This window comes from Sus scrofa, chromosome 15 (assembly GCF_000003025.6).
Source record: "Sus scrofa isolate TJ Tabasco breed Duroc chromosome 15, Sscrofa11.1, whole genome shotgun sequence".
NCBI lineage: Eukaryota > Metazoa > Chordata > Mammalia > Artiodactyla > Suidae > Sus > Sus scrofa.
This window is the reverse complement of record NC_010457.5, coordinates 87,011,513-87,036,436: the sequence shown is the minus strand read 5'-3', so window position 1 is coordinate 87,036,436 and position 24,924 is coordinate 87,011,513. Positions and strand designations below refer to the sequence as shown.

The 24,924-nt window shown below is 35.4% G+C and overlaps 2 protein-coding genes across 5 annotated transcripts in view; one reads left to right on the top strand and one right to left on the bottom strand.

Moving 5' to 3' along the window:
• The window catches only part of CERKL (ceramide kinase like), a 130,319-nt gene extending 123,119 nt beyond the window's left edge, over positions 1 to 7,200 (top strand). For all 3 annotated transcript variants that reach the window (XM_021075443.1, XM_021075444.1, XM_021075442.1), the window contains 3 exons: positions 410 to 506; positions 6,071 to 6,249; positions 7,067 to 7,200. In XM_021075443.1, coding sequence (XP_020931102.1) covers positions 410 to 506; positions 6,071 to 6,249; positions 7,067 to 7,148 — 358 coding nt within the window. In that variant the 3' untranslated portion in view covers positions 7,149 to 7,200. The remainder of the gene's footprint in view (positions 1 to 409; positions 507 to 6,070; positions 6,250 to 7,066) is intronic.
• Positions 8,009 to 24,924, bottom strand: part of ITGA4 (integrin subunit alpha 4) — an 86,375-nt gene continuing 69,459 nt past the window's right edge. For both annotated transcript variants that reach the window (XM_013982231.2, XM_003133517.4), the window contains 11 exons: positions 22,191 to 22,341; positions 20,571 to 20,666; positions 19,816 to 19,895; positions 19,330 to 19,419; positions 17,498 to 17,588; positions 14,951 to 15,058; positions 14,011 to 14,136; positions 13,211 to 13,330; positions 11,130 to 11,228; positions 10,476 to 10,595; positions 8,009 to 9,997 (listed from right to left, as the gene is read on the bottom strand). In XM_013982231.2, the coding sequence (XP_013837685.1) occupies positions 9,899 to 9,997; positions 10,476 to 10,595; positions 11,130 to 11,228; positions 13,211 to 13,330; positions 14,011 to 14,136; positions 14,951 to 15,058; positions 17,498 to 17,588; positions 19,330 to 19,419; positions 19,816 to 19,895; positions 20,571 to 20,666; positions 22,191 to 22,341 (1,180 nt within the window). In that variant the 3' untranslated portion in view covers positions 8,009 to 9,898. The remainder of the gene's footprint in view (positions 9,998 to 10,475; positions 10,596 to 11,129; positions 11,229 to 13,210; positions 13,331 to 14,010; positions 14,137 to 14,950; positions 15,059 to 17,497; positions 17,589 to 19,329; positions 19,420 to 19,815; positions 19,896 to 20,570; positions 20,667 to 22,190; positions 22,342 to 24,924) is intronic.

The window sequence follows — 24,924 nt, the reverse complement described above, 5'->3', positions numbered from 1 at the left end:
CTAGTTGTTAAACCATTTGTATTTATTAACTATTTTACAAGAATCTTTAAAAAAAATTCATGATTTCACATTTATAATCCCTAAGTAAATACATTGGATTTCAAATTATGTCTTGATATGTGAATAGGATTCATGCTGATTCATTTTTTAAAAAGCCCTTAATGTCAGAGCTTGCTGAGCAGGAAGTCAGCTGTTTAATAAAACTAATTTGAAAGGCCGTGTCAGTTAAAAAATAACACAGCAAGGTATGATTTAAGAATTTTAGGTAAATTTAATGTGATGATGATTTATCTAGCATGCTTAAAACTTCTAGTAAAACTGTATGTGTTAGAAAGAATGAAAAGAGAGTAATTTCTGATGCAATCTCCTATGAAACTTCTTAATGTTCAATACAAATATTTAATTTCAGATTAAATAATGGAAGTATGGCTCTTATAATTGCACGAAACACTTCTCGGCCAGAATTTATAAAACACCTGAAAAGATATACAAGTGTTAAAAATCAGGTACAGTAGTAAATCATTTGTGTTACTTGTGTGCAAAGCAATTAATCATGGGGAGAGAGAAGCTGGCAGAGCTGACAAGTCCTGCCTTGTAAGAAGGCTTTATTTTCTTCTGAATGCATTAATCTTTATTTTTTTTCTATGTTTTCTTCAAATTTTGAAAAGTATCCACCAGTATTAATATAGATTGGCCATTTTTGAATTATGGGTTGGAAGTTACATACATTTTATGTATGTGTGTGCAAAGAGAAAATAGAACATGTAGTGTTACATTGAAATGAGAAGTAAATTCAGGATAAAGTTACTTGGTTGGTCTTCAGAATGAAAAGTAGTGGAATCTGAAATCTTTAGCCTTCTTGATTTTATGGCAGCAAACCTCTGGTCTAAAGTTATGACCTCTGGATTTTCCTAATATTTGGTTTAGATCTGCCTGCTTAATATTGATTGGAACAGGTTTGTAGGAATATATTTTCTTTTCTTTTTTTTAGGGCTGCACCTGTAGCATATGGAAGTTCCCAAGCTGGGGGTTGAATTGGAGCTGTAGCTGCTGGTTACAGAAACGCGGGATCAGAGATGCGTCTGTGACCTACACTACAGTTCACAGCAACTCCGGATCCTAACCCACTGACCGAGGCTAGGGATTGAATCTGCATCCTCATAGATGCTAGTAAGATTCCTTTTCCCTGAGCCATGACAGGAACTCCTGGAATATATTTTCAAATACACCACTTTTATCAGACATTATTTTATTTTAAACTTAGAAGGTGTGGTGGAATTTGTGGAGATCGATACAATTATATTTCCACTTAGGGGATTTATTTTAAAGAGAAGCAGTAACTATTATAAGCCGTATTCTTTTGGCAGATATTTTGAGCCAGTTATTAGGGAGCTGATCCAGAAATATGTGAATTTCTGAAATTATGAGTCTTGAAGTACATAGTATGCTTGTAAAACCCTGTTGTCTCATACCTTCTTAAAGGTATAAAACTGTGCCTGGATGTATTTGGGGGAGAACAGGTGGTGGGAGGAGAGCAAATCCAGCCAGTGACCAGCAGCTGTATTGTGCTTACACAGTTATCCATTATAAAGGTCTCAGTTTTTACCTCATTGTAACTTTAAACTTTCTCAAGGCAGTCCTCATGAAGTCTCAGTTCTCTCCTGTCTACAACACTATTTGATCAGTTTCTATTGATCAACCAACTGAATGAAATGTTTAGGAAGTCAGAACATAAAGAAGTAGATATCCTCCTATGTTCCTTAAATAGAAATCTCAAAGGAGCCTATAGATAAAAGCATAAATAATGTAGGTTGTGAGCTTAAGTAATACAGTGATTTATTGATTTTTAAAGGAATGTGTGCCTTTTCAAATGTTAATTAGTTTTGTTTGCAACTTTATTTTTCTTAATCAGAAAGCAGTACATGTACAGTGGTTTTTTTTTCTACATCAGAAAATAGAAACAAAATGGTAACATACAAAGTGCTCCAAATTCTGTGTTCCACGAGATGTCATTACCTTGATATAAACATTTCCTAATCTTTTTCTATTAAATGAATATGAGAACTTAAAGGAGTAGTAACCTCAAGGCCCTTACCCTGAGAAGCTGTATATTTATTTTAGAGAGGTATGTTTGCCCAAATTATTTAGGGAAATTCTCTTTTGGAATTGCTTAAAGGGGCAAATATCTTAGGTAATTTTTATAAATATCTTTTTTTTTTCAATATGAAAATAGCTTTCTTCTGATTTTAAAAATAGCTGCTTACTATAAAAAGCAAGACAAAGACATGAATATCTTGGGAAAATAATTGTTTTTTTCAAAAGGAGACCAGGTTATGCAAGATATAACATTTTTTTTCATATGCTCAACCAGTCATATCTTGCTTTTTGTTTAAAAAAAACCCAAAAAACAAAGCTATTACCTCTATGTTTGTGTGTGTGTGTGTGTGTATTTGTGTTTGTGTGTGGTTCATCAGGCTTAACTGATTGACTTAGGTCTTTCCATAATTCAAGTCCATGCTATTACTCTGTAATTTTTTGCAAAGAAATTTTAAAACGTTTTGTATAATTTTGTATATTAAAATAATTGGATTGATTCTCAAAGTGACTACTTTCAAGCAATATTAGATATGTTTGTTAAAAAATTATAGACATATGTATACACAAATACATGTGTCTGTGTCCTTCATGATGACATGTTAAAAATGTAAAGTTAAATACATTATGTAATACTGTAAAGACCAGCTAAATGTATGATGATATAATCTAATGTCTAAAGAGCAGTTCTGGTACCCAGAGGGAAATGCAGCACTGCAGCCTAAGAAGAGCAACAATCTAGGTCTCCCCATCATCTTTACCAGGTTGAACTGAATGTTCATATATATGAACAACTGTAGAACATACTGAAAACCATCATTTGTAGGTGACTCATCTTGCCTTCCCCATCTCTGTGTAAAATGGATGGAAGGTAAAAGTTACCCTTCAAGTCCTTTCAGTTCCATCCTTAGCTGGTCTTTGCTTTCTCTATTCATACATTTCTGCATTCTCTTTGACCATCATTTTTTTAGTAGAGGGTTTAGAACCCTTAAATGTTAGTGCTTCCCCAGGGATTTGTTTGCAGCTTTATCTTCTCATGATACCTTTCCCTGGGTGATCTCATTGCCTCCCATGGCTTGAACCACTCTCTGAACTTTGCACACTACCAAAGGCTCTGTCTTCTCTGCAAGACCACTGTGCTTTCCTGTGTGCCCACAGAGATCTTGAGTCCAGCATGTCCACTGCTTATCTTGTCACCTTTTCCCCTGATGATGTTCCTTCTGTGCTTCCCTACACAGAGCAATGGTGTCACTCTTTACCCATCCTGGAGTTACTCTGGAGCCCTCTCCCTCCCTCATTCTTCACACCTAGTCTACCAGTTAATTCAAACCCTATTCCCTTCTTGCTTACAGTAGCCATCTCCTGGTCTTCCTTTTTTCTGGTCTTGTTTCTGTTTCCTTCTGGAGGGATTTTCCTAAAACACATACCTAATCAATCTTCTTAATTTTTCAAGTCTTTCTCATTGTTATCAAGGCAACATCTAATTTCCTCAGTGTGGAATGCATCTGGTCCTTTGTAGTCTAGCCCTTGCCTGTGTTAGAGCCTTACCTCTTGCCATCCTCCACCAGATTTCCTGTTTTGGTCATTGTGTCAGTTCTCTAGGATTGGCATAACAAATACCACAAACTTGGTGGCTTAAGCAATAGAATTTTTTTTTTCACAGTTATGGAAGCTAGAAGTCTGAGACAGATTTGGTAGGTTTGGTTTCTCCCAAGGCCTCTCTGCTCAGCTTACAGATGGCTGCCTCTGGCTATGTCCTCATTTGGTCTTTTCTCTTTGCATGTATATTCCCGGGGTCTCTGTGTGTGTTCCAGTTTCCTCCTCTTATAAGAACGCCAGTCATATTGGATTAGGGCCTACCCTAAAAAACCTCACTTAACTTAATCACCCTTGCAAAGACTTTATCTCCAAGTGTGGTTTCATTCTGAGGCACAGGGAATTAGAACTGCAGCATATAAATTGGGGAGAGGGACCACAGTTCAGCCCATCACACTACATATGTCTACGTTTTTAAATCCAATATAGGCACTTATGTATTCTGAAAAGTAAATGCCCAAATTCCAGTCCTGTGCATTAACATCATATTATGCTTGATCATGACATATCTCTGTACTCTTGAAAACGAAGTTTCCTCTCTCCAGCACTTTTCTTTGCCTCCAGTCTAATTCTTCTGTGCAGTTTAAGATTCAGCTTAAGAGGACAGCTCACCCACTGTCCTGAGCCTGTTTGCCTCTTCTCATTTCTCTGTGCTTACATCATCATGGCACTTAGATGTATCACAACTTTGTTTACCTCTCTTCCTCACATGTGATATCAAGCTCTTGGCTTTCCTCAAGTCCCATCTTACAACATCTGTGGCTTTGTATGTAATGAATATGTGTGGGTGGATGGATGGAGCTTCATTTTGTCAAGTGTGCATGGGAAAACTGATGGTGTAAGATAACAGAATTCCTGGTGCTGGCCAACACTTCCTGATGTCCCTTGGCTTCAGCTGCATCGCTTTAGTCTCTGACCCTGAATTGCATCACAGTCTCCATTTTTTAGAATGATTTTTATTTTTTCCATTATAGGTGGTTTACAGTTTTCTATTAATTTTCTATGATACAGCAAAGTGACCCAGTCACACATATACACACACACACATTCTTTTTCTCACATTATCCTCCATCATGCTCTATCACAAGTCCTTGAGTGTCTTCACATGGCATTCTCCTCTCTTATAAGGGCATCAGTCATTTTGGATTAGGGCTTACCATAATAACCTCATCTTACCTTGATACCTCAGCCAAGGCCCTATTTCCAAATGAGGTGACACTCACATGTAGTGAGAGGTAGGACTTCTAGAGATCTTTTTCGAACATAATTTAACCCATAACAGCCAGTGATCACTCACTCATTTAAAACGCATTATTTTTCAAATGAAATTTTTTGAAAATTTTACAAGTGCACAGTGTGAAGGGTAGCCTCAAGGTCTTACACCCAATATGGAGATTCTTATGGAGTGACTGTTGGGCAGCTTCAGAGAGAGCCTTGCTCGGGGCCTGCCAACTCTGTACTCAGGATAGCTGATGCTATCAGGTAACCCTGTATAATCCACCATGAAACCCAGTGCCTCATTCAGTATTAACCGTAAAAACAGCTGGACCTTGGTTTTCTACCTATGTAAAATAAGGGTAATGGGGAAAATATAAGTTATCTGTCACTTTTAAAATTCTGGTCTTAATCGATGTCTTAATGGAAAAGAAGAGGAGAAACATGGAGATAATATATTTGGAATAAACCTCATTCCATTTGTCTGAAAACTGAAATAAATGAGTAGTTGTACATTTCTACTAAAAATTGTTTATCTTTTCTTGGTTATTTCAGAGAATACATATTTTTCACCATAGTTTCCTTAGGCAAATACAAAAAATTGAAATTTGAAGGTTACTTTCACCATTCTTTAGTGGTTAGTAAACAAACACAATTTTTTTGCAACTTGTGCCCATCTTCAAAACGAGGATGAGGTAGGCAAATACCTGTAAAAATCATACTGGATGGACTTTTTCTTTTCACATTCATAAATTTAGTTCTTCCTAATTAAATCCCAAATGTGAAATTTATTCTAGTGTTTGCTTTACATCAGCTAAACTAGTTGACAATAATCAAGTCAGCGGATTATATAAATCTTCTATATCAACAGACCAGTGTAAAAGATTTTGTCTTTAATTGGAAATTATTGTATGCAATTTCATAGCATATAATATTTATCATAAAACATGTTTTTCAGCTGCTAGATCTAAATGAGCTAGATCTAAAAGGGGCTCCTTCTTCCAAAGAATTTGGAACTAATTAGTTTCAAAGCTATAAAAACATCAGTGTGCACATTGATATTTACTAGCAAGTGAGATCAGAGTGAACTTTCCTAATTTGCATTACTGTTAGGGATAAAGCAATTACTGAGATTACTTGCATTTATTTCTTTTGTTTTTTTTAGTTCAATTTTCCATTTGTTGAAACTTACACTGTTGAAGAAGTAAAAGTTCACCCAAGGAGTAACATCAGTGGACACAATCCAGAGGAAGAGGATGGACCATATGAAACTACTTCAGGAAACAGTTTCCCTTGGAATGTAGACGGTGATTTAATGGAAGTTGCATCTGAGGTTCATGTTAGGTAAGTCTAATTATTTCACCACCTTATATATCTACCGGTAGACACAAAACTTATAGTGGAAGCCACCTTATTATAACTATCAAAACAGATGGTTGGCTAATTTTTTTAAACTGGTAAATCAGGGAAGCATAAAAAGATGAATGTATAATTTTGATAAAGTATAACTTTGTATTTACTCACCAGTTGTTACATAGAACCACTTATGAGTCTCTACATTGGCGTTCTGAATTACAGTTCTTCATAAAATATACAGACAATGTGTATCCACAATTTCCATTCTGAAGTTTTTAAAATGAATTAAGATCTTAAACCTTGTGAAGCTGTCTCAGTAACAGATGGTTACAATTTAATCCCCAATCTTTTAAAATTTCCTTTTGCTCACAACAAACACTAAAACACTTGGTGTTTAGCAGTTTGCTTTTATAAAGTCTTTACAAAGCATACTTTACACAAGAACAGTTTTACATATTATTTATTAACAAGGGCAACTAGTTATAAACAGGCTTGGGAACATGCAGACTCATGATTGGTCAGTATTCTGACTCAGGCAGTAGAAGTGTGCAAGGGCTCCCTGAGAAGCCTGCTGGATGGGAGCTTTCTATAGGTACAATTAGCTGGGCTTCACAGTAATTACTGCTGATTTATCAGGCCCTGCATTTTTTTCTACCTGGCTCCTCTGCAATGAATGTATGTTTGTTGGCTGTCATTAGATTTGTATTTGATATTATGTACCATATTCAATAGGTTTTATGTGTAAAAGATAACGGAATGATAGGTCGATAAAATAATGTCATGTGTATTACTATATTCTTTACAGAGTACACCCAAGACTTATCAATCTTTATGGAGGAAGGATAGAAGAAATGAATGATTCCAAAGTAACCTGTAATTGTTTATAAGAGGAATATGTAGAATTTTAATATAAGGGATATTGTCATGTTTTAAACAGATATTTTGCTAAGGAAAAAATCTCAAAGAATTTTAAACTTGCTATTTTTGATGTTACTAAAAATTAGCTTCCAGGTTTTTAAAAAAACATAAAAAAATTAAATTCTGGTTTTTGGATGGTGTTTAGTGGAATGGAAGGTAAGCATTTAAAATACTTGAAATGTAAACATGATATATCTAGCAATATTTAACCTACATAATTGAACAGTGAAATGATTTGGATTCTTTTTTTTTCTGGATTTGAGTCCATTAGTTCCAGTGTTAAATTTCCTGTAGCTCTTGCAAACAGACCACAGAGTTCACATAAGAACGTCCTGATTTCCTGATGAGGTACCTAATCCAGCGAGACTGAATTTCAAAATTACACAGCTCAGAGATGACCTAAATATTTTTTAGTACAGACATAGTACTATTTTTCTCAAAATCTTTCTAATACCTAGACTACTTGCCAAAAACAAAAGGAAAAAGACAGGTAATTTTACAGTACCACAACTTAAAATTCTGTAGCAGTCTCTGAAAGTTTTGAGATTCATAATATACATAATCTTAAAATATGCAAAATATCTGGTCTGAATCTGGCCCAAAAGGGAACTGTGTTCTTGTTCCTGAAAATGTAATCATAGCACACTGCTTTCAATATATGCAGTACTACCTAAAATGCTATTATTTCTAATAGGAAAGAACGAAATTAAAATTTTTTCAGGGATCATCCTTGAGAAAGCAATTCTAAATTTGGATTTGATTTTCCACCAGTGATCCTAGGCATTTTCGTGAAAGAACTACTTGTTTTTTGTTTTGTTTTGTTTTTTGTTTTGTTTTTTGTTTTTGTTTTTTTCCCCATAGTAAAAACACCCAAAAATATCTTTTTCTCAAAAAAGAGTTCTTTACAATTTAATTTCTACTGGTACACACCAAGTTAAGGACTATTCATGCTCATTGTAATTGCATTTTGCTGCTCAAACACCTTCATAAATTTCTGTGCATTTCTCATTCTCCAGCCACCACATTGGGAATGGATAGGTTATAGGAATTAAGCAGTCTGAGGAAGACAACTGTTGGCAGGGACCTTGTATAAAGAAATCCTTCTCCATAGTAGTAAAGACTTCCCTCTAACTTTTCTATTTGGTCACTTCCCATAATGGATTTTGAAAATTTGGCTGCAACCATCATATAAAGACAGATATAGGGGCAAATCAGATGAAATTATATTCCATAATGATCAGCCTTTAGTTCATATGCATGAATAGATATTACAAAATTTGACTGTATTTGCAAGTGAGAAGGCATTTAAAGATAAATTATTTTAGATCCAGAAAGAAACTACTTCATTATAAAAAAAACTAACATCAACAAAAAACTTAATATCTCACTTATCACTAAAAAAAATGGACATTTTGATGTCATATTTTCATTAGATACAAGCTAAATCTCTATTTTTCAGTTTACAGTTAAATTTGTGAATTTTGTTTCTCTATTTCCATTCAGAAGAGAATGTTCTTATAATCCTGGTGAAAACATGTTTTATACTTATATTTGAGGAGAAAAGAGGAACATCCAAATAAGAATTTGTCTATTTGCTTAATTTGACAGTCGGCATTTTAAACAGTTTCTAATTTGTGTGAAATATTGGCTCACAATATCGTCTCTGCAGGGCTCGGATTGTTAAAAATCTTTAGTAAGGTACAGTTTTCACATTTTATATATATCAGTGTATTTATCTTTCAAATATCAGCTGAAGTGCAACATTCAATCTGTGTTAGAATATAAATTAGAATTCTTAAGGACTGTTGTTTTTATAAACAAAAAATGTGACTAAAGATGGATTTTTAACATTTACTCTTCAGTAACCTTCCCTTGAAAAAATGGTGTTCTAGAAGGACTAGTGGATTTATACCTATATAAACAGTTTTTTTGGAAAAACATATGTATATTTATATACAGAAAGAAAAATCATGGCTATATAAACAGTAATTATCTATAAGTCACCCCATTAAGCTCAAACCAGTGTATAAATAGTCTGAAGTTTGCTAATCAGGTCCAGTAATATTTATAGACTGCTGAATAAATGGTTGATGTTTATCAAGGCCCCTAGGAAATATATTACAAATCAACACCTTTAAAGATAAAATCTGCTTTAAAATGATGATAGCTCTCTTCTAGTTACTAGAAAATTTGGAAACAGCTCTTTGAAAAAACTGTTATTTCTAGAGAACATATTCCAAACAAATCTCAAAGATCTATTAGAAATGAGTCATTACCTATTCAGTGGAATTTATTTTACTGTAGCAAGCACATAAGGTAAATAATGCTTCTTTTAAAGAACTGATACTTCAAGTCATCTCCAGTTGAGTTGTTTGTTTCCTCAACATAATTTTAATTCAGATGCTCTTTCATTTCAAGATACCTTCAAGGGATTACTTATCTTGAATAAACTGAATGCTTTAGTGTTTTTTTTCCTACCCATTTCAGAGCTGAAAGATCATCTTTGGATATATTAAAATATTACCTTTGCAGTTATTTTCTCTTAAAGACTAATCATTGCTTGGATTTTTCATTTGCATTAAGACATAGTATATCACAAAGTTATGAGTAAAAAATGTACATAGACGTCTGAGAAAAATTCATGGTTGCTTGTAAACAATATCTAAAATTTTAGTATAACCTGAGTCTGTTATTAATTCTCTCAATTTGAAAGAAGTCTTCAGTCATCTTTATCACTCTTACTGTTAATATAACTCCAACTGTCTCTTCTGTTTTCTTCTTGTAGGATAGATTTGTACTGTCTTTTGAAGAAGCCAGCCTGAAAATAGCATTGCATAATCACTAGTGTATAGTTTATAAACATACTACAGTCAACACCAGTTGTAGGCAGTAAAAATTAGTTGGAAATACTGGGTTAAAGATTATTGTTTTGTTGTTACTGTAGGACTTAGTGATTCACACACTCTCTCCAAAATTGACATAAAATTTCAACATAATGGGCAGTGTTTTTCAAATGCTTCTATAGCAAGACTTTTTCAAATCTAATGTTATAGTCTGAATGTTTGTTGAAATAAATTACCTCTAAGATGCCATATTTTTCTAGAAAGACTTTGGTACAGAAGTTAGGAGAAAAGATCAGGACTATATGTCCACTTAAAATTTAAAGAGTTAAATATTAAAAAATACTTAAAATATTAAAAAAATACTTAAATGCTTAAATCTAATGTGGGCATCACTAACTGGCTTTGACAAAATCATTTTCAGTGGTTTAACATTAGTAATTATTAAAGGCTTACCTTCCACATAACGTATGAAATCAATAAAAGTAAAATAAGTCCAAGTAGCAAGCTACTTAAAATAATCGCTATAGTGAAACTGCGTTTGGGTCTTTGATGATGTAGTCCTTCAAGTAGAACCTACATAAATTAATCAAAATAGATAGATGGTAACAAGGACCTATGGTATAACACAGGGTAATCTACTCAACACTAACAATCTGTATGGAAAAAGAATCTGAAAAAGCATGGATATATGTATCTGTACTACTGACTGACTTTGCTGTACATCTGAGACTAACACAACTTTCTAAGTAAACCATACTTTAATAAAATTTATTTAAAAATAAAAACAAAGCCCACCACTTGGAAAACATGCTTCTATTTCCTTTGAAGTCCCTCTACCATCCCCAATAGTTCTCCTGCTGGTCTAAAAAAACCATAGGAAAGACTGGTTCTCTTGTTTGGCAGAAACCAGGAGTGTAACAGGCTATATCCTTGATGCTTCCTACCAAAATCACCTCCTGAAAGAGCCTCCTGCAGAGAAATGGCAAGGTGTGGAAAATGCCAAGCCCCGGTTAAGCATTTCAGGCTCTCCGTGATTTTCTTGACTAAACACCCTAGCACTATTTTTTCCCTACAATCTTAATGTTTCAGTTAAAAAAGTAATCTTACATGTGCAACATTCTCATCCTTGTTAAGTTCAATAACTTTTGGATTTGGCTCTGGAAAAGCTGTTGCTCTTATTTCAAACTTCAGTGCTCTCGTCTCATCCTGTAAAATAAAAAGAAAAAAAAAAGATCACACTGTAGCCTAATTCATAGTTTTATTTCTTGAAGACCAATTATGGCAGGTAAGGATCAGGAGAAACTATTTCTAGCTAAAGGTCTGCACAATTTATCTTCAATTTATTTCACCATGTGTAGGTAATTGCAACACAATGCTTCCTTTGACTTCAAAGGCATGGCCTTGGTATTAATTTATATGGCATCATTTTGTTGAAATCATTTTATTAAACATAGATACTGTGCAGAGAATTTGATTTAAATATTTATACTATTTAATATTTAAATATTATAGTTACCAGTGTATTTTTATTTTAGATATTAAATTTTCATTCCCAAAGAAGACTTCCTTTACCTGATAAATGTGTCCTCAAATTTATTTTATTGGGCTTCTTTTTCAATAGCATTGTCATCTTGCTGCTCTGATCAAATATAGATAGTATACCAAATATAATGAAAAAATCTGGTACAAACATTTATAGCATCCAAAAATATAATCAGTGGATGAACTCAGAGCTATCTAATACGGGGACTTTATAACCCAGAATCCACAGAGCTTAGGCATCTATGGACAGGATCCACAGATTCAAAGGACCTTTGAAATTCAAAATTGAGATTTTTTTTTTTGCACATGCATTTATTAGAGTAGATGAGAATATATTCTTTAGTTCTTAAAGAGGTCTGTGACCCACAAAAGTTAAAGCCATTGTGTAAAGGTTATTTAAATTTTAGACAGAACATGTAGAATTTTAGGACTGAAAATAAATTACATATACTTTTTCTAGACCAGTGCTTCAACAGAGATGACTTTGTCTCCTGGAGAAGAGTCAGTTATGTCTGGAGACATTCTTCAGTGATAGAACTTGGGAGGAGAGGCTTACTAACATCTAGTTGAGTAGAGGCCAGCTATACTGATAAGTATCCTACAATACATAAGACAGGCCTTGACAGCAAAGAATTATCTGGTCCAGAATGCTATTAGTGGTTACTGTTGAGAAACCTGATCCTCAAGAGTATGAAGGCAGTCTGCAAAAGTTCAAATAACTTGGACTAAAACACATAACTCTTATTTCCCTGTCTGGTGCATATTCCTCTTTTTTTTTTTTTTTTTTTTTTTTGGTTTTTAATGCCATAGTCATGGCATATTGAAGTTCCCAGGCTAGGGGTGGAATTGAAGCTGCAGCTGCCTGCCAACACCATGCTATAGGAATGCCAGATCTGAGCCACATCTGTGACCTCCACCGTAGCTCATGGCTAGTGCATCTTCCTCTTGACAGAACATAATAGCTATCATTTCCTTTGTCTTATTATGTGTCATGTGCTATTAAGTGCTTTACAAAAATCATCTAATCTTAACACCTCTGCAAAAGAGATAATATCCATATTTATCAGATAAGGAAATTGAACAGAATACCCATCAAAGTACTTCTCATAAATATGCATACTCCTTTCTAGGAAGAAATCCAACATGTGTTTATTTATGAATTCAACTTTTCAAAGTTCATCTTCTTAAAAGTGCATTTTGTTCTTGTGTGTGTTTTATTGTTGATAAATTTTGATGTTGTAGTATGACATGGAAAACATTTTTGTAAATATAAGTAAATGTATATTAAATACAATAGGTTTTTAAGCATAAAGTAATTTGGAAAGAACTTGAAGGATATATGAAATGTTAAGGCAGCCAATTTCTTTGATTCAATCAAGGTTCATTAATACTTGGATGTGCTAATATAAACTTCTTAAATTAGGCTATTTTAGTTATCTGTTTAATTACTAAAGCCATATCATTTAGACAATGCAATGTGAAGTAATAAATGCAGTTTTAGAGTTGCCCTCCAGATTTACTTTCATCCATAAATTCTTAATTTGTTGAATGCCTCCTTCCATACCACCATATCTGTATAAGATGGCTGAGTTTGTAGATTCTAAATGAAATTTTATCCACGAGTGGTCACTGTATCATAAACTTACCATTTCTAAAATGGATGGTCGGCCTTCCAACTGAATGTGAACACTGGCTTCTTTTCCACTTTCCATTTTCCCGAAATTGCATGAGAAATTTAAACAATGTGGATCAGCTTTTATGCAGTACTGGGAAAGAATTCAAAAGAGCTACATTAAAGTTTCAACAATTTTTAAAAAATATGGTTAAAATAGTTTATGTGGAACTCAAGATCTGCTCCCATTAGTGGCATTTGTATATATTATCTTGCTGTAAACATGGAACTAAAGATCTGCTTTCATAGATGCATTTAAAAAATTATCTCATTAAACAAAACAAATATTTAATAAATTATACAAAAACAAAGTATTTTAACTTGCTCATGTGGTGTCATTATCCTTATGAACTTAATCTTCTGGGACAGAAAAAGACAACCAATCAGAGTCTTGCTAAGTTACATCTTCTATGTTCACTGTAAAACTTGGATCATTTGAAGGGCTCCCTTGTTTCCCCCATGCCACCAAAATTCACTAAAATGGAAAGAGTGAAAACTAACCTCATGCCACAAAGTCTGCTCGGCTGAGGACAGCATCTTAGCCTCCTAAAGGATCTGGTACAATGTCTGGTTGCCATGAATTGGGCCCTTGTTAGATAAAGAAACTGTGTAGTATATATTTAACCCTGAGTCTATGTCAAGTCTCCAATCTTGTCTGTTCCTCCTACATACAAATATTACCTGACCTGGTTTCTCTCCTACAATTAACAGTTCAAATCCCCTGGTTCTTGTTTTTTAAGTGTTTCATTCTATATTTGAAAAACTGAAACTTACGAGCAGCCTCTTATCAGTCTTTGACAAAAAGTTGACTACATCTTTAAGGGTCTCCATTGCGCCTTTTTGCTGCTCTGATGCACACTTCGTCTGATAATTCTTAAAATGGCATTCTCCAGTAGTAGTCTACAAAAGTAGAAAAATCTCATCATCCAGTATTGGAAAGAACAACAAAAGCTATGTGGCTTTAAAATTTACCTTGTAAACCTTACCTTTTCTGAAATACATTAAGTACTTCTAAAATTGTATGAAAATATTTTCTGACAGATTTATTTGGGAGAGAGTAAATCTTTGTAGCAAAAACTCAACAGAAACCCAGTGAAATTTCAGAGGATTGGATATAGGTCCTAAACTGATCAATGGCCTTAACCTTACAGAAACTAGGACAGTGTGAAAAATGGACATTTGAACATTAATATAAAATTAAACATTTCTTTGGCTTTAGACACACAACAATATGTTGTAACAGCATGTCATACCATCTAAACCTGGAATTCAAGTAATATTTGTAAGGATCACATATCAAATCTACTGAGTAGGTTTATCCATCAATTGCTTGTCTTGAAATTGGGAGAGCAAAGCAATTCTGATAGAATCATCAACACAGGAATTTGATCCTTAAGTAGTGATTTGAATATTTATTAATAAAAGGCTGAAACACTAATTTTTCAACAGTGGTCTCAAGCTTTATGGACAATGCTACCAATTAAATGACTTCTGCAGGTCACTATCACGAAGGAAATGTAATAGAGCACAGTTCTGTCACTGTGTAAGTCACCTGCAAATATCCTACAGTTCTTATGCAATATTCAAAGTGCACACAGTAAATGCACGGTGACTTTATAGCTTAGACTGTGTGACTGAAACAAGTTAACACGAATCTCCATTTTAGCAATATTACTTAGAAAAAAGGAAGAATCACATTTTTTTTTTTTTTTACCTGGACATCCAAAATGTTGAACAGCTTATCAGTTTGAGGGATAAAAGAATTTGGTATCATTATTTCCACACTAACGTTTGGAGCCATGCTTTGGCCAGTGTTGATAACCTGATAAGAAGAAATAAATTTTAAATACACAAAAAATACTTTTTATAAAAGTGCAGATACTAACAAGTTTTTTAGGTGAACCCATGTGTTTCATGCAACATTTATAATGTGGAGGTTTGTGTTGACAGCTTCATGGAAAAGGGAGACAGAATATCCATAGTTAACTTTAAACTGTTAATAATATAGCTAGTCATTATTCCTAGCCCTCAACTTTTGCTGTTGATTAGACCATAATGTCTACACTGTTGGTTTATTGTAGAAATAGTCTGAAGAAAAAGACATCAATAATATACAGTTGACCCCTGAACAACTCGAGGGTTAGGGTCACTCATCCTCTGAGCAGCTGAAAATCAGAGTATAACTAAGTTGGCCTTCTGTATTGACGGTTCCTCTATATTCACAGATTCAACCAATGGTGATTTGTGTAGCATTGTAGTATTAACTACTGAAAAAAATGTAAGTAGACCCATACAGTTCAAACCTGTTTTGTTCAAGGGCCAACTGTACATTGGTATGGCACATTATGTATCTAAAAAATCATGATTGAGTATCCTTATAATTATCCCATGAGATGGGCTGACATTTTATTATTTGCCAACTCAGGAAAATGGTAAGAATTGTTAATGTGGTACCCAAGTGGAAAGGTAAAAAGAGACAAGAAATGGTATTCAAAACTCAGGTATTCTAATTCTAAATTCTTTGTCATTTTCACAAAATCACTCTGAGAATTCAGCAGTAAGTGAATAAGAATCTACTTAATTCAGGATAATTATAATGCTAATACACTCAGAAAATCAGAAAAGGGTAGGTAACTGAGTTTCAGAAAAAATAAAACAGGTTTTTGGAAGTTCCCATCATGGCTCAGTGGTAATGAACCCGACTAGTATCCAGGATGATGTGGGTTTGATCCCTGGACTTGCTCAGTAGGTTAAGGATCTGGTGTGGCTGTCGCTGTGGCACAGGCTAGAAGCTGTGGCTCTGATTGGACCCCTAGCCTGGGAACTTCCATATGCCATGGGTGTGTCCCTAAAAAGCCAAAGGGGGAAAAAAAAACCCCACCAGAACCAGATTTTTAATAATAATGTGTAAAGGGATGATATTTCATTATTGTTGATAAATCTGGGGATTTCAGCATATGAAGGGGGTAAATCTGAGGCCAACGCCACAGCCACAGTAACATTAGATCCAAGTCACATCTGCAGTCTATGATGCAGCTTGTGACAAAGCCAAATCCTTCACCCAGTGAGCAAGGCCAGGGGTCGAACCTGTATCCTCACAGAGACTACGTAGAGTTCTTAACCCACTGAGCTACAATGGGAACTCTTCTCCTAATAACTATTAGACCTCCAAAAATATCTTCACACTTGGACAACTCGCCAAGCCTATAGACTGAAACAATCTCCAGACCCTGTCACTGCATTGTAATTTAACTAGATAATACTTAACTATTAATTATAAATTAATAAATAGGCCTTCTAGAGTCCACCTCAGTTTCTGTTTATCAGAGCACAAACCCCTACTGGGCTGTGATAAAAGCATGTTCTTGGAACTCCAAAGTAGAAGGCTACATTTTTTCAACTTGAGTACAGACTCCAGAATTCCAAGGTTATCATTTTTCCACAGATCTGAGGCAAGGCCCAGGAGTTAGCATTTTAGATGCAGCACCTCAAGTGATTCTGATATGTATTATGAAAGGCATCACCTTATAAAATATCATAACGTACCTAATCCAGATGTACATTCTGTAGATTGTTACACAGCTCTAAGAATGAGTGAGCAGTGCTTTTGGTTCAGAAAATACTTTTGTGGACCTAATCTCCAATGATTTACTCATTATCAATATCCATGATATTACAAAAATTTCAGTTTGACAGTAAAAAACAGAATTTAGCTCTTTATTAGTATGATAATACTCTGGATGGTGATAGTATTCTTTAAAAAGATTTTTAAATAAATGATGCACCACTCATCACGGATCACATATGATTGGCCTGAAAGGCTGATCAAGAGGGCCTTCAACGGTGATGCAGAGGTAAAAACTTCCTTTATTTAGTAAGGCTAAGCCTTGGGAAGAGCTTGAACCAAGTAGAGATTTCACTGGTTTGCACTCAAAGATGCCCTTCCTTGACCTACTCTGATTTCTGTATGATTTCTGCTTCTAGTGGATTCAGTTCCTCCCATAACGTTGCCTGTTTCAGCCATTACCTCTGTTCCTGCTTGCTTATTCCTACCTGTGCTATAAGGAGATGGGCTTCAGTAAGAGGTATAAAACAAATGGGAAAGAAGGAGCAGGGGCCAAGAAGGCAACGGCGTGAGTACCAAAAGGCACCTGATCTTCAGCCAGCTGTGGTCTCCTGAAGCTGAGGGACATCACACACACACACAGGGATATGATGTCCTCTGGGGCATCACTTTGTTACGAGTATCAATTTTTCTTACGTGGAAAGTGAAGTTCAGTTTTTCTGCCATGCATGTTTCGGGCTCATTTTCCTCCTTTGATCCATACACAAACGAAGTTGGGTTTACAAACCTGGCAGAAACAAATTCGGATTTAATTTAACTGTCTTATTTGATTACATATTACAAACAGTCTTTCCCTATAGTCTAAATATAACCTACATCTAAAATATGCCATCATTTAGACTACAGGTACCTCTAAGTACCATGGAATACTTTTGGTTTCTAGGTAAATACAATGATTTTAGTGAAAATGTAGTGAAATTAGACAGTCACGTGCTGACTTGGGCGACAGTATCTCTTCCCACCAGTATCCTTTGCTTGCTTTCCCAACACTGCCTGCCTCACTCTACTGACCCTTCCTTATCTCTCAGCCCTAGTGATTCATGCAAACATGAGTGATATGAGATAAATTCTTAGCTTTTCCCTAGAGCTCCAATATCCTCCTATGCTTTAATCTCCCTTACGGATTTCTGAGTAATTGCTTACCATCCCCCAATTCCTGCTGGCTACTTGTGATGAAGCTCAAGTCTGGGGAACAATTCAAACAGCAGTAAGTAGGGCACTATTTTGTTAGAATACAAGGTTGTTATTCTTTTACCTATATTTAGACATATGTATGTCAGTAATGAACTTTAAGAAATATTTTTTCCTAGGGAAATCCTGACTCCATAAATTGCTCATATTTGAAGCTAATATGAGGTAATATGTTAGAGGCTCTTTTACACAGGAAAGAAAAGAGAAATATCCAAATGCTCTAGATATAAGCAGCTGAATAGTTGCAGAGCATTTTTTGCCCAGAATAAGATGTGGATAATGGAAAGCCAGGAGGATATACCCATCATAAGAAAATCAAGGAGGTGAAGCAAGATAAACATTCAAAACCAGGAAAACTGCCATTGGCTTTTCTTTGCTTCCCACTGCTCTTCCTTGAATGGCTTCCCTTTTCCCCTGCTTTTTTTATCCCACAAACTTGAGACTGAGTTGCTTCATTTTCAGACACTATTTTATCTTTATATAACTATATGCCATCATCATGGGTCGTTAAGAATGACTGGGGGTAATTTATATTGAGAGCAACTAGAAAAGCTCATCTGTCTATTTGTTCTGTATCTCTTATCTTCTATTACTACAAAAATGTGATTTTAAACAAAGATTAATAGGCTCCACTTTCAATAAAATAACTAAAGGTGATTTAACACTCCTTTAATTCTTTCTCCTCACATCTCCTTTCTGAATCAGAGGAGGGTCCATTCAAACAATTTCTAAAATTGTGAGGAATCCGTGAATGCTGGCTCTGGGGAAAGGAATGCTGTAATTCATGGATAGAAAGAGTGGAAAAGGGACACCTTGCAGCAGGCTCTCTGTCTCTTGTGATTCATTTGCCATGCAGCTAGATTCATATTCTGAGAACTGTGATCTGGCCAAGCTTACACTTCTCTGAACTTCACACCTGCCCTGTCACTGAGCATGAACCATGCAGACTACATCCTGTCACTTGGGCCCCTGGCCTGTGCAGCATGTCTCTGAAAGGTCAGGCATGGCCTGCTAGAGGTTTACTGGGCTCTTCCAGTAAGAAATCTCCTCCATCTGGGCATGAGTTTGAGGTGGTCTCTGTGATGACTATAGAGTGGATTAAGATATGAACAGCTAAGCAATGGACTGCAACCCCGAGATAATCGTTAAGAGCCAGAAAGAACAAGTGACTTTTTCTTAAACCATAAACTTTGAATATGTTATTGACCAGTAGTTTAAGAAGCAACAGAATTTAAAATCAGCTCAGAGCCTTACAGGAGGCCTCCATATCTACTCACCCATGAACGGTCAGCATGACTTCATACTTGAGAGGCACGGTTAAAGTCACGTGGTTATGCTTCAGCCCACCTTTTTCCCCTTCATTTTCGCTGCAGAAGCAAAGAGAAACAATCTCTTCGAATCCAGTCAGTACATAGATCCTCTTCAGAGAGAACTAATTACACCCATGCATACCTAACATACTTGGAGGTTGGTTTAGAATATGCTATGTGGAGCAGGAATAAAAGTGGAAGCAGTAGCAAGAAATGTTTGTGTCAGAGTTGGCAGAAATCCACTCTCATTATTTACACTGCTATTTCCTTCTATGCTATACTACGCTATGTTAGAGGGGTTTTCTGTTTGTTTGTCCTAACAGGTCACATAAGGGAAGTTTTTTCCTGCGTACAATGACACACAGTTACGTGGTTCCCCTCAGGTCACCCCACCCCTGAAAAAGTCAGGGGTTCATTTCCTTTAGCAGAATTGTTTTTCACAATGAAATGTACCAGGCAGCATGCACTGTGATGTTGAGGTCCTCCTCTACTGTGCTGAGTGAGCTGGCATCCAGGAGAAAGCTAACATCTACCTGAAAAACAGACAGGGAATACTCATTTAAAAAATAATACAAGCTTTTTTTTTTATAATCTGAATTTTACTTTTTCTTATTGTTTATGTTCAGTGAAATGCAGATTTGAGACAATGCTCTAGAAGCACAGGCTATCCCTTACTCAGACAGAGAGCCAGTGTGAGGTGTGAGGCAATTTGAAAGCATCAGCGTTTCCACAAGTGACATTCAGAGACAAAGCCTTCTCTGAATGTACAGACAGGCAGGTCCAGACTGACAAAATTAGAGATGCTTTAACAACTTGAGTGAGGACTCTTGCCAGAAACACCTTTTTGTATAGCAGAGGTAACATGCCTGGCAGATAGGACCACCTGGGGTGGGGTGGGGGAGTGTTGGGGAAGGGTGAGACCAGGGAGCGGAATTCTGATTGACACAATGCACATGCCCGTCCTGACATAAACATGTGCCCCTTCTTTTTCTTTCTTTTCAAACAGTGTACATTGCCAAGAATATAGGCAAAATTTCAAAGATCTCAAGCTCAGTTAGTTTTGGTTTTATTTCACTTCATTAGTTGCCCATAGTCAATAATAATAACAACAGTAATAATTACATTATTTGTATGCAGCACAAACACAAGGAAAACAAAATATTTCATATTCATGTCAGTAACAAAAACCACAAATGCTAAATGCTTACCCTTGATAGATGATCTACATATATATAACCAACCCTGCAGTCAAGTTTTACTATGCCAGAGCTGTCTGTCACGTCACAGTTTATTTGTTTCTCTTCCTAAAAGGAAAAATGAGATAACTTGTTCAGGTAGGAAGGGAACAAGAAGTTAGTAACATATGTTTAAGGATGCTTTTTGAAAAGAAAATCATGCTCAAAGAATTTACCTTCTGGGAAGACTATTTTCTGTTTACTTTTGGGATAAATCAATAGGAATATAAATAAATTTCATAAGTATGTGTGTATGTGTATAGATTTCTTCTAACAGCCACGTAAATTCTCCGCAGATTAATTCCTGGACTTGTAGCTTTTATCTACGTTTCTTGTTCCCTATTTAACCTAAGTGTCCTTGGAAAATCATGAAGCAAGGAATTTATTAGGTCTATACTTCATTGGCCCTCTTCTGTCTCAGATGTGAGAATGTGATAAAGGTATTTAATTGTAATAACTGTAACCACAATAAGATATACATATATATTCAAATATTCATGGAACTATACATCTATGAATAGTAGATATCCTGAATATTGGAGTTTTCCTTCTTACCATTGCAAATAGGCTCCCAAAGCTCTAGAGAAAGTAACAAGTATTCATGAGAGGACAAAGGCCTTTCTAAATGTCCTTAGTGTGAAGAGATAATCGCTGGATAAGAAATGGGTAAATTTTCTAAGAGGCAGAGAAGCATCCAAGACAATTTTTTCTTTCAAATTCAACCATTTTAATACCTTACTGATGATGACTGAAACACAGTGGGAAAAAAAAGGAGAGAAAAAAAGAAGAAAAAGATGTTCCAAGCTTGTAGGAAAAGAGAAACTTGTCTCCAACAGGGCTGACACCAGGATTTTGGAGTTTGATGCTAGTCCTAGAATTTTGGAAGTCCTCTGGAAATGAGACAGTGTACATGAACTTGAAGAGCAGAGCGGTAACTCTGGGAGCCCAGCATGGAGGACTAGTACTGCCTGTGTAGGGACCCCAACCATGAAGTGCATCACCACAGATGAGGATGCACCCATGAGAAAAGCAATGGCACCTGGTCAGCTTGCTTGTGTAACTGGACAATCGCTTCTGTTTCATGGTAGGACTTGGAGGCAGGAAGCTGACTCTCTTAATCTCAGTTCCCAAGGAAGTTGCCATTTTGATTGGGGACATAAAGAAAGTCTCAAAATCATAGGAAGCCCAAGTGATAAGTCTGAAAATCTGAATATTAAGACTCATAGCCCACATATTTATACCTCAAATTGATGAAGTGATTTATACTTTTTTTTTTTTTTTTTTTTTTAGGGCTATACCCACAGCATATGGAGTTTCCCAGGCTAGGGGTCTAATTGGAACAGCAGCTGCTGGCCTGTACCACAGCCACAGCAATGCCAGATCTGAGCCACATCTGCAACCTATACCACAGCTCACGGCAACGCCGGATCCTTAACCCACTGAGAGAGGCCAAGGATCGAACCCACATCCGCATGGATACTGGTCAGGTTCATTAACTGCTGAGCCACAACGGAACTCCCTACCATTTACATTCTTAAAAAAATTAAAGAAAGCATCATATGGTCTCATGGTATTGGAGTTTTTGATACTCACCAGATCTAATATCTTAATGAAGTAAAGACCGAAGGGTAATTTGACATGCAGAGTTGTTTCATATGCATCATCGCCAGCATTAAACAAGGACACGTTCAACATTAATGTCTTCATACTCCCAACAGCAAGATAGGTTTTATTTTCATGTGGTCTAAAAATCAAGTAATGCTGCTTAATTTTTGTTTGGGAATTAAAGGTCTCCTTGCTTCATTTATTTTCATGAACATAAAATTTGGAAACACAACCACAGGAGATGACCCTATGCAAGATAAACATCTGTAATCCATGTTAAAAAGATCTCAGTTACCCATGTTTCAGGTAAATTCAGTTAGTTATTGCCCAAGAAATGGAAAATATACTCAAGAGTTTGTAACAACCTATGTGGGAGAAAAAGAATGGATAAGCATATTTGTATGACTGATTCACGTTGTTGTACATCGGACACTAATACAACTTTTTAAGTCAACTATATCCCCAATAAAATTAAATTAAACAATTTTTTTTTCTAAATGAAAAGTGTTTTTTCTTTTCATTCTTTACCCTTGAATAGACTTTGCACTAGCTTCTGCCCAAGCCAAAGGGGGAACTGGAGGAACCTGGCAGAGAAGGAGAAAAGAGAGACTCTTTCCACCAAAATAGAGGATGCTTTGGTGGAAGTGAGCACAGTACGGAAAGGACTGCTAAGGCTAGCAAGTGATCACCTCTACCAATAACTAGATCAAATTAAAAACAGAATTGCAGAAATACTCAACTCTCCTGTGAATTGAAAAGAGAACGCTGCTGCAAATCCAAACATATAAATGAGTTCAAGTTCAGGCTCTGGCCCCACTTCTTCTGGAGGTGAGGTCATTTAGCATTTTAAAGAGTCAGTCAACCCCATCTGTCATAATAACTACTATTCAGTGAAGATTTTGCTCATGCACATTCCATGAAATCCTGAGGAACTTGAGGTTTAAGAAATGTATTCAAGATACCACAGCTAGAATATTCTAACAAGGAGACCCATTCCCTTTACCAATTAGGTGGTTAGAAGAGCTCAAAACTTGAATTACAGAATATCACAATTCTATAAGCTTTCCTCAAAAACAGATGTTCTTAAATATCAAAGAATGTAAATTTTAGAAAAATGAGTTCAACCAGAGAAGAATGAGACCCAAAAGAAAATAGCAGATGAGGATAATCATAACAATAAAAAAGGTAAACATTCATCTAGCAATTTAGAATTTAGAAGGTTTCTTTAATAGGTTTACATTGTGCCATTCTGATGAACATCTGTATGGAAGATTTATGTTTGAATAAACTATGGAAATGTTAAATACATAGGAGGCATTTTCTTAGTTATGTGTGAATTGATTTAAGACAACGAGAGTTTAAGGACAGAGTGAAGGAACAAATTTCAAAATAGATGCTTTTAAGCATTACTTGCAGGATGATTTTAATTGAAAGTGCCTATATAAGAAATCACTATGTCTATTAGTCTTTGATAAAGAATAGTTTAACAAATTCCCACCTTCGTAGAGCTTATGAAGGGCAGATTTATAAACAAATGTCAACAAATATTAGAAATACATGCCAAGAATTTTGAAAGGCTCTGGGAAACTAGAGCAGGGAACCTCTTTCTCCTGGAGTAGCAAAAGCATGTTGCTCCTTCTCTCTTTTTTTTCTTACTAAAGTATAATTGATTTACAATGTTGTGCCAAATTCTGCTGCACAGCAAAGTGACCCAGTCATACATATATATACACATTCTTTCTCTCATGTTATCTTCCATCATGTTCTATACAGTAGGATTTCATTGCGAATCCATTCTAAATGTGACAGCTTCCATCTACTCGACAAAAATGGCATGTTGCTTCCTGCTTTTTTTTTTTTTTTTTTTTTTTACTATTTTTGTTATTTAGGTTGAACTAAATGAAGATTTTAAAATTGTTTTAAAATAAAGAAAGTCTGAATATTTCATGATTAAACCTAAGTTAACATGGATTATACTCTTAATAGATTTGTTAAGTTCTCCAATTTTTACACTGCCATGGGGTGGGGAGGGAAATTACAGCCATGCTTATCTGTTCTGGGATGGTATGCAAATTCCGAGTTTTTCATTAAGATAAAGTAAACATCTACTACCACTTTCATGTGATTTGTGCCCACACAACGTAAAGTTTTAGTGGCAATACAATTGCTGAGTTGACCAGTAAGGTAACGACAACCTGGTTACTGGAAAGAGTACAGTTTTTGAGAAGCATACTATTATGAACCTCAGAATGTACAAAGAAAATTATTAGAGTGTGGACACTGCCCCAATTTTATAGTTCTAATAATAAATCTCCAAGAAACTGGACATTTTCCTTAACACCTAGAAGTTTTTCCCCTCTTATTCTAATTGTTTTTCCACTTTAAACTTACTCATCAAGGTGGAACATACATAGAGAAAAATGAATACGACCTAAGTATAGAGCTCAGCAAATTTTTAGAAACTGAATACATGCCTGAAACCAGCACCCAGATCAACGAAAAACATATTGCCAACACCAAAGAAATACTCTTGGGACCCATTCTTTCCTATCATTGCCCCCACCTGCTATCTTGCTTTTACTAATACAGACTGATTTTGCCCAGTTTTATAGTTCATATAAATGGAATCAATCACTGGGTACATAATCACCAAGTATCTGAATTCTTTCTCAAAATTTTCTGTGTAAGATTTATCTATATTGATGCATGGAGCTATAAACTG